The sequence below is a fragment of the Miscanthus floridulus genome, chromosome 19 (genome assembly GCF_019320115.1).
Source record: "Miscanthus floridulus cultivar M001 chromosome 19, ASM1932011v1, whole genome shotgun sequence".
NCBI lineage: Eukaryota > Viridiplantae > Streptophyta > Magnoliopsida > Poales > Poaceae > Miscanthus > Miscanthus floridulus.
In genome coordinates, this window is record NC_089598.1 from 27,423,224 (window position 1) to 27,433,196 (window position 9,973).

At 39.5% G+C, this 9,973-nt stretch overlaps 1 protein-coding gene across 2 annotated transcripts; it reads right to left on the reverse strand.

Annotated features, from left to right (window-relative positions):
* Positions 1-211: 211 nt before the first annotated feature.
* On the reverse strand, positions 212-9,651 carry LOC136527002 (phosphoinositide phosphatase SAC2-like). 2 transcript variants are annotated; one of them, XM_066519594.1, is made up of 16 exons: positions 9,097-9,651; positions 7,493-7,697; positions 7,234-7,399; positions 6,795-7,017; positions 6,169-6,245; positions 5,883-6,064; positions 5,635-5,732; positions 5,394-5,527; positions 5,180-5,308; positions 4,660-5,068; positions 3,461-3,582; positions 3,254-3,343; positions 2,538-2,732; positions 2,270-2,386; positions 1,478-1,553; positions 212-895 (listed from the first exon to the last, which is right to left on the reverse strand). In XM_066519594.1, exons 1-16 carry the CDS (start codon positions 9,169-9,171, stop codon positions 809-811), a joined length of 2,385 nt encoding a protein of 794 aa, XP_066375691.1. In that variant the 5' UTR covers positions 9,172-9,651; the 3' UTR covers positions 212-808. The 2 variants fall into 2 exon arrangements, with proteins under 2 accessions (XP_066375691.1, XP_066375692.1); XM_066519595.1 differs by lacking the exons at positions 212-895; positions 1,478-1,553 and adding an exon at positions 1,576-2,120.
* Between the last annotated feature and the right edge of the window lie 322 nt (positions 9,652-9,973).

A 9,973-nucleotide genomic window follows, 5' to 3' on the forward strand; every position in this document is an offset into this window, starting at 1 on the left:
TGAGTTCTGGGCAGCGTATCCAGATTTGCTTGCCCTGTTATCGTAAAGGTGTCTCTCGAGATAGTGGCCGGCCAGCAGACCAGCATTTTCCAACAAGCCATGCAAGTGTTCCTACGGCTGCAGAGCTGATTCACATAGCACAGAAAGGAATCACGCGAAGATTTTGCACACAATCGGATATTCTTAGCAAGTATTAAAGCAATCTGCAACGTGACAAACAGTCCAACGGACTTCTATTGGTAACACAGGGGTTTGGTACAATGGAAATTACACGACAATCTCCTGTTGCCACAAAAGATACATGTACATGATTTCAGAAGACCCCATACAAAGAGACCGAGGGAAAAATGGTGCTTTCATGCCCACCTCAACTCTCATGGAAGGAAAAGGGAAAGGTGGGAACACTTAGGGGATATATATATTTACACAATGGTGGAGATGGGGATGATGCCTGGACAATGGTACATCTTCAAAAGAATATACTACCTACCTTCTTTCTTTCCTTTTTTTAAGAAAAATAACAACGATGCACTATCTACCCGCCTGGTGAGCAAGCTTCAATAAATGAATAGAATGGTACACTTCCCTACACAAGTCTTCTAACAGTGTGTGTGACTCTAATATGCCCATCATCGTATTCGTATACCGCAAGGCGAATGCTGATGGTTGAGATTGATGGGCCTCCTTGCAATGGTTTTAAGAGTTGAGATGCTTTGGAATGAGGTTTGGGCCGCCATCATGTAGACTTTTCCCTTATTTTTGCAACCATCATGCGCCTTGAATTTACATGATAATCCATCTTGCAATATCAGTACCAAAATGCCTCTCCTTGATTAACCCACTGCACAAAATCCTTAGATAACCCCTGATCCTGGATCTCAGCAGCTTGATCATCCTGAAAGATCCAAATGAAATGATTGGTTTATTTGTTGGGTGAACCTCTATTATGAATGGTCAGCAATTGTAGTCTGCCAGTGATAGTCATACAAGCCAAAGTTCGAAACACACACACACACAAAAAGAGGGGGAGAGGGGGGTCTATTTCAAGAGAAAAAGTATGGGGGTTCTCAATTCCACGCAAACCAAAAGTGAAGACAGTCATGCTGATTTTAGCAACCTGTTAATGTTATGCTTACACTTAGTCAGCAGAACAAGTTATAGAGTTATATATTATATAAAAAAAATGGCATGCCAGAATGGAACCAGAACCAAGTAGTTGATAGTACAGGCTTATTCAGGAAATTAGGCCCAAGTGGCTTGTAAACCATAATTGCAGTAAAAAGGAATGGGCATGAAAGTCATAAAATATAACAGGCAAAATGGCAGGTCAGAGGAGAGCTCAAATATGGTGGCTATTCTCGGATTGGGTCCATGATGGTTAGGTAAAACAAAAGGTTTTGTAAACTGTGGTTAAAGTACGGAAACTGGGCATGAAGTAGAAGTCATAACAAAAAGTAGGATTGTTGATTGCACTAACCGTTGTCCCAGAGCTTACATCATGAACACCATTATCAGTTGAAATATTCACATCAGTAGTGCTTATGGCTTTTGACCTGTTTAAGCATAATGAACAGCATGAAAATTTATGAGGTTAGAAATATTCATCTATATCGATTATAAATGGGTGATATTCGCCAGCAGTTCCATGTACACTAGAATGGAGTATCAGAATACATGGCATTGGCAAGAGGCATTGGCAAGAACTGCTGTTTTTATTTTTCTAAACTTGGATAATCGTGCAAGTATTACAGAAATATCAGGTTTCATCTCCAGGTAAACAGTTGAGAGGTACCAATCTTTAGCAATCCTTGGAGCTTGACTGATTTGGAAATATCACTATGGTTGTGTGGTCAATGGTGCAATACCAACTTTGGTGTGATGTGGAGACTACTGGTCTTACAAAGCTTGCTGTGAACGCATCCAGTGTGTGGAGTTTTCTGCTGATATCAATCCTTTTCTGTAGTTCTGTGGAGCGATTGTAATCCATGTACATGCTTTCATGGTTGTTTGTGTGTGTTGGAGTGAATGTTCTTCTTGAACTATTTCCTAGTTAATGCAATGATGCTCAGGTCTCCTGATAATCCACTTAGACAAGCTATGCACAGAGTTTTCCTTTTTTTCTGAGAGGTGTCAAGGAGTTAATAAAAAATGAAACTAATTATTTCTCGCTGCCATTTCTGTGTATACCATACCATGCACAAAAAACAGGAGGCCTGATGCACTAAAGATACATGATAGACCAAAAAAGGGAAAGGACAGTATGAATAACCTTTCATTGTCTGAAGCCGAAAGCCAGTCAAGATCCAGGAAATTTGAATCACCAGAACCATTGCAGTAGTCTAGTTCGCAGCTTATATGCTTAATGTGAGACACTGTCGGAGTATACCTGAGTATTTTTCAAGAGAATGGAGAATTAACAACTTATGTGTAAGTGTCAGATACTAATTTCTCAAAAGTACACTTTAGGATAATGACTCTGCTATCAAAAGAAGAACAGAAAAGATGGGGTTACAGAATCCAGATAGCATAAGCCAAACCTCGACTTTGACATGAAATTGACGGAGGCTGAAGACATCCCATGCACTGAATCAGAACTCCAGTTTGGATGTTGTCCTTCATTTTTTGAACCAGTAAATGCTGGATTTAAAATTCCATTTGGGCCATTACTGGACATTGATGGTTTGCTTTTATTAAGAATGCTGCCATCTGATCTTGCCCTCTTCATCAATTTACTGACAAAAATGTATAATCTCAGATAATTAATAAGATAGATTGTGTAGATTTGCACAATACATGTGTCGATAAAATCTGGATTATTTCATGCTTAAAATAAGTGGTTGGGAAACACTACACAGCCTTGCTACCCCTACGAAGAATGTGAAAATAGATAAATAATTCAAGTGTCCTTGCTACCCTATGAAGGTTAAGTGAATAACACAACTTCTCCATCTAAACTTTCAAAGGACTGGTTAAACCAGAACAAATGGATCAGATATTGCTGCACAACTCTTTGGGCTCTCGCGTAAAGACTGCTAATCAATTTTTGGTTCCACTATCACTTGTATTGTGTAAATTTAACATGCTATTAATAAGAGAGACAATAAATATAGATACTTCATAGTCACGCCACCTTTAGTGATATTTCTGTTATTGCTCGAATTCATAGAGAAGAGCATATTATTTTATTAGGAGCATGTCATGTGTACATACTTAACCCTGTAAGTTCAAGCATAGCTATATATTGCTAGCTTACCTTGTCTCGTCATCAAGTACATGCTCATCACCAGATTCTGGCTCCCAAAGTGCAGGTTTTCCCACCTGCGGTTGGAAGTATCCTAAAAATCTGAAATTTAAATACATAGGAAAAATAAGTGACAGAAACTTAGTCCATACTCATAGTATTTTCCAATTGAAACTTCAAAAGATATAAGAAGATTGCTCATATCTTAATCACACATACAAGTTTATCGCTGCTTGTTTGTAGGCATCCATATAGGCATTACTATAGTACCGTTGCAGTGTCCTAAAGAACTCTTGAGATTGGATGGCAAACTTCAAGTGCCCTCTTTTTGCAGAGAATATCTACACATGAAACCACAAGGCAAGTTCATCAGAGAAGTGTGCAAGAATAATCCAACATGAAAAGAATGTTGAATGCCATGAAAGTTATTTGACTTGCCAAAGTCATCAGAGAAGTGTGCAAGAACAACCCAACATGAAAAGAATGTTGAATGCCATGAAAGTTATTTGACTTGCCAAAATGTCAACAAAAATATTATTCAATTAACTAGCCAGCAGTCACCTTATCAGTACAACTGTGTGAGAACTCAACAATTGAATAATCTTTTAGTTTGATTGACATATTGATGTAAGGTTACAATTAAGCTATCTTTCACTTTTGATTCATGTGTTGTAGTCCACTCTGCACAGTAGTTATACGTTATTAAGCTCCCCAGATCAGCAAGTAATGTAGAATCCACAGAATGAGCACATACTAATTCTGTTTCACTTCATAATTGAAGTGACAACTGACAAGTGCTAGTTTAGTCCACTGATCAATCTAGGTGGCACCCTGTCACCCTATTTAGACAGAGCAACAGCACACTTTCCCTTTAATTTACAGATCACAGATATCACATGTATATTCTATAGAGAAGAAAATCAATGAACCTCTCCTCATTCTGTAGGTGGAATGGAAACATCGTTACACTTGTTGAACCTCTCCTCATTCTGTAGTCTCAAAATAATAACTGAGCCTATATACTTGTTGAACTTTTTTAGAGCCATTAATCAGCACACTTGACTGATGATAGCCTATTTTAAAATTCCATATCATAATCTGTGGATATCAAGTACAAAATAGTTCTCAAATTTAACTTCCGTAACTCCAACTAGCTTCATGGTTTTATTTCACTTTTCAGAATAAATGCTAGTCTTTATGCCACTCGTCCTGGCATAATAAGTTCGATTTGAAACACAAACACTTGAAACAGACCAGAGGCAAAGCTAATCGAGGAAACTTGGACGAGTTCTGAAATAATGTAATAGCATATGCAATGCAACCATCCTTATTTCAACACACAAGCATATTGTGGAAGGAATAAAGAACCTACAGTTTTTCTGACAGAGAGAACAATAAAGCAACATTCAATGTAGTACCTTATTGTGCGCAGCAGAACCACCATACTGTAAAGCAAGTGTGTCACCCATCCGTTCATAAAAATGCATCAAATGTCGAGACAAAGGGGAGTCTAAATGAACTTCTGGAGATTCTACAGAACCAAGTTCATGTAACTGGTGTCCTAGAGCAGCTAAGCCATAGGCATATTGAGCAACATTTGTGCGGTCCAAACAATCTATACAGTTTGTACGTAGGACACCTTTTTGAAATTTTGGAGGCTTTATTTGGGTAGATCCATTGACCTCAGATTTATCTTCTGCAATTCCATTGCCAGGATCAGAACTGCCACAGGTATCTTCTTGGGAAATGTCATCAAGATCATCAACATAGTCTGCATTGCCGCAATTGTTGTTGACATCACACACGTGAGGACCAAAACCATTTTTCCTACATACAAAACATAAAACCGAAAATAAGAAAGCGTCAAGCCATTCAAGAATCAAGAGGTACATGAAAATAGGAATTCAAATTGAATAGCAGAGAAACCAGTATACTTACAATGTAGGGCTTAAGTTAAGGGAGTTCTCTGCCATTTGAGCTGGGGAAACTTGACAATAAAAGAATTCTGTCAAGTTCAGAGCTTCAAACGCCACTTTCAAAAGCACTTGAAGGGCATTTGTACTTTTGCTGAAATACATTTTTTCTTCAGTTATGTACACCAAAAGAATCGAACAGAACATAAGTTTGAGGCACATAACACAAGAATTAATACCTTTGAGAGTTCTTATGAAGATCCCAATGTAAAAATCTCAAATGGTCTTCGCCTGGTAGACCGGTATTAATAATCTTTATTGCTCTGTCAAATTCCCGACGAAGTATAATTTCTCGTGGTCTCTTCTCATGTGTCTTTGAAGAATAACACAAAGTAAATTGCAAATGTGTGATTCTTAAAGTATGACTTATATGAAAAAGATCCATCAGAAGCAATGGCAGCATCATAACAGTGTGCTCACCTTAATCAAGTTTAAGATGATGATAGGATTTCCATATCTCTTCCTAAGATTTTCAAAATGAAGCCTGGTAGCCTCATAATTTTTGTCCTTTTCATGCACTGCAAGAAAAAAAATACCAAATGTTTGAATAGTATTTTACGCATTGAATAAGGATTCCAATGCTTACATAATTTTTGTCCTTTTCATGCACTGCAAGAAAAAAACATCAAATGTTTTAATAGGCATTGAATAAGGATTTCAATGCTTACATATGATATCAGGCTTAAGAATCAGCTTTGATGTCTCCTGGGACCAGAATAGTGGAATTGAACCCCTGTTCTGCACAACAGAGCTTATTTTCCATGGTCCAAGCATGTCTTCGTAAACAATTTGCTCAGTCTCAACATCATTTGCTACTCTGCCCTCCTCATTCACACCCCTCTTTAGATACCTGTATGACAATATCAGAAAAAGAAAAATGCAGCATATCAATCCTAACCACACAAAAATTGATAGAAACGAGTATACATTACTAAGAGTTTGCAAAGTGTGAACCTGGTGCCAGCATAATGCCTCGAGCGTCTAGCAATGAGCGTCAGCATAATATCCTTCCCACATATCGCAAGTTTATCCTTGATATAAATGAAATAAGAATATTATTCTAAATCATTATATGAATAAACAGCAGTAGTGAATTCCAAGAGCAACAGAGGAGTTAGATGGCAAATTGGCAAGTAAGCTCAAGCTTCTAAGTATACTACAGAAAAGGATATTATGTTAGATTTTTTTTTCAGATTACAAAGAAAGAAGCAGCATAAGTAGTTACCTTTACATAGTGCAAAATAAATCAGGAACGTATTCATAACTTGCTAGTCCATTAATATTCGACAGTCTTATCATTTTCATAATATTTCATCATGATTTTACACATTATAAACTGAAAAACACAACTATTCCTATGACAAAAAGAAAAAGGAGAAAAGGATTCTTACTTGTCTAGCACAAGCGAATAGAACATAAATTTTAACTTAGTAAAGAGCAAAGCAGGCGAAGATAATGAACATGGTGTAAAAAGAAAGGAGTAGGAATGTAGGATACATCTTTTTGGATGCTATCTATCATACTTCACAAATCCTATTAAACGATATAACAGGATAAAAGGGTACAAGTTTCATATGTACCTGCTTAAAAAAACCATAGACTAATGCAACAGTCCAGAGTGTAGTTTTCAGAATGTAACGAATCCCTCGAGTTAGGAACTCATTCCAGACAAACATTGTGTCATATAGTTCCCACCCTTCTTGTGGATCACTAAAGTTCTTCTGGAGACTTCTCATTATTTGATATGAGTGGCTAAAAAAGAAGTCTTTTCTAAGATCAATTGTCTGCAAGAGCTTCTTGTACCTGCATGATTAGTGAAGCTTGGCTTATGATGAGCATACAGTGGTGCAACTGTTTGCCATGTAACAACACTAGCTATGCTCCTGAATCTTTCTAAGAAAAAAGACAGAATATTTTTTTTATTAAACAGTTAGAAAATATCCAATCTAACTATCAGTGTATGATAATATGAAGGATAGTATGTTAACAATATAAACATGGTGTGCAGTCATGCAGCACCTGTTCTCGTCCTTGGAGTTAATTAACTTTGGCCTCGTCTTGGAATTTGATAACTCAATCGTCGCAGTCTTAGTAACTTGGTACACCGGATGACCAAATATATCCCCAATCTTTCTCTGCTCAGTAATAATTAACATGTAATAGGGCCCAAGGAACTTAATGAAACCTGTAAAGAAAACATATTGTTGATGCATATTTACAGGGAATATCTTACCGACATTGCATCAAATTATGATCAGAGTAAGATGGGATAGCTTACCAATGATTCCAAAACAGTTGGTGACAAATTTGACTCCACCAGTAGACCTGTGTTCTTCATCTAGATTTTTTAGAAGATCAAGGTAGTCACTCTGTGAGTGTACAGTAGAATCCTCATCTACATTGAGCTCTGATGGTTCCATTCTATCAATCTTGAGTAATCTCCATATTGTCTTGTTAGTGTTAGTTCCAAGAATATAAAATTTCTGCCAAAAACATCAATCATTAAATTATGATAAAAACAAATAATCATAGGAACTAGGTACTCAATGTCACTTTCACCCTTCAGTAAATGTCGATTGCTACAATTAAGGATCAAGATTCAGGTGGCACCAATAGCCACAAATAATTCAGGTGGTGCGATATGTATTGGGTTGTTCACCATTAAAACCATCATGAGCAGGTTACACGAACCAGACCCACTATTTCTCACCTATCCTAGCAAAAAATAAACATCGAAGTCAAGCTCGCTCACTGCCTTCCTCTGTTCTAAATTTTCCATTTTCCATCTTCCACAAATATATAATTTCACTCATAGCCCATCATTGTCCCAAAAACCTCAGTTTAAGAAAAGCTCCAATCTATTCAAGTAGCCTTTCATGTCGGCAATATCCTGTCAGATCCTCTTCGATGTGACAACAGAAATTCGCACCAACTTCTTTTCGTATTTGCTTTATCGCAATCAACAGACTGTTGCATGAACAAAAGGTTCTCAAATTCTCTACATTCTCACAGATGGAACGGTCAAAGGACGCCATTCTCCATTTTTTTCACTTTTTAAGACTTACAAAAATTCCCATATCCGACATGCATATACCAATCCAACTTCTAAATTCTAGTCCGCAAACACAAGCAAGACATGAAAAACAGTAAGGCTTCGCCTTTGCACGTGAGTTTGCAAACACATTTTCTATAAGGCTTCTATGTACAGAATGCACCCGGATAGAGATAGCTTCATCAATTACCAGCAAAACAAGAAATGTTTCGCCAAGATAAAATCAACCAAACACTGTGTAACCAATCATCCAAAAAATAGTGGGATGAAGCACAGGCTAGTTTTAACTTGATGTCACCCTGGTTTTAACTGATAACTTGAATGAGCGCACAAAGGTTTTCTTTTCGTGATCAAAATCCCAACAAATGAACATGAGCAGGGCTTGTAAAGCACACCTATTTCCTAACCAAAACTATATAGAAAAAAGCATAGTAACTAACAAAATAAAGCAGGATTCAATATCTCACGCATAGAACACAACAATACTAGAAACTAAGAGCTCCTGAAATCTAATTCTGATATTCACTTTGTACACAGACATATTCAAATCGCATGCATGCGGTTGTCATGAATGGAAAAGGATTCCTAATTCCTAAATCCCCGACGCTGCATGGAATGATCCAAGCACGTAGACCGCATGCTCTGTCCCGAGCTAAACTTGACGCCTAGAGCTCAACCGTCTCCGTAGCTATACAACCTTGACCGAATCACAGAGCAGCAGCAGGAGCGGCATCATGAACAACATAATTTTATACCCAGCAACAAGAGACAAACAGCAACACCCGCTCGACGGAGCGGCGCATTGTGATCCAGGGGGGCGAGTAGCTCACCGACTCGGCCTCGTAGAGCTCGAAGCTCTGTAGGCAGCTGTCCGGCTCCGGCACCGCCGCCGCCGCCGCCGCCATGGCCGGCAGAATCCCCGGCGCCGGCTGGCTCAATCTCGCATCCGCCACAGCGGCAGATCACAGCCCCGCAGCCGCCACCGCCACCGCCGCCCGCCGGAACCCTAAGTCCGCGCCGCCCGGCTGCTTGAGGTAGAGCATTCCCCGCGCGAACCACGGCCGCGGCGCCGCCCGCGAATCAGAGCCCGGACCGGCCCAAGGCTCGCGGCGAACGGTCGCGAATCCGGGGGCGGGATTCGGGGAGCGAGCTCGGGCGCCGATCGCGAGCGGCGGAAATGGGAAAATTCCTGGGGGAGGAGAAGGAGGAGGCCGCTGGCGAGGCCGTGAATGATGAGGGAGATTGGTTGATTTCGCTTTCTTTTTTTCCCCCCCGTGTGTTGCGAAATCCGTGAGGCGTGGAGGCTGTCCGCTGTCCTGGGGAGGAGGAGGTGGTGGAGGTCGGGCGGAGGAGCGAGGAGGGCGAGCTGGCCTCAGGGAGAGGGAATATATATTGGGATCTGTTTTGCTTGTTTTTTTAGTACCTTCCGTCGTAGTTTTTGTTTGCAATTTGTGTTCTTGCAGGTATTTATGTCCGTTTTTTCTGTTTGAATTTCTACTTGCACAGTGCTCCTGCGCCACCATACTGCCGCGTCCAGTTTTTTTTCCTTCTTCTTCATTGAATTTTCTCAGTTCTTCCGTGTTTATGTGTTGTGTGTGAACAAAATGATGGCGGATGGGTGGTTGAGGCGACACGACAGTTGATCACTGTAGCAATTATATCGTCTAAAATTGACAGGGTATAGGTTCCCATTTCTGCATCTACAGT

Coding starts and splice junctions, on each gene's coding strand:
- LOC136527002 (XM_066519594.1), bottom strand. CDS start 9,171: ATGGCGGCGGCGGCGGCGGCGGTGCCGGAGCCGGACAGCTGCCTACAG. Junction 5,733..5,882: donor TCTTAAGCCTGATATCATAT/GTAAGCATTGAA, acceptor TTTTTCTTGCAG/TGCATGAAAAGGACAAAAAT. Junction 896..1,477: donor ATGTAAGCTCTGGGACAACG/GTTAGTGCAATC, acceptor TGGATCTTTCAG/GATGATCAAGCTGCTGAGAT.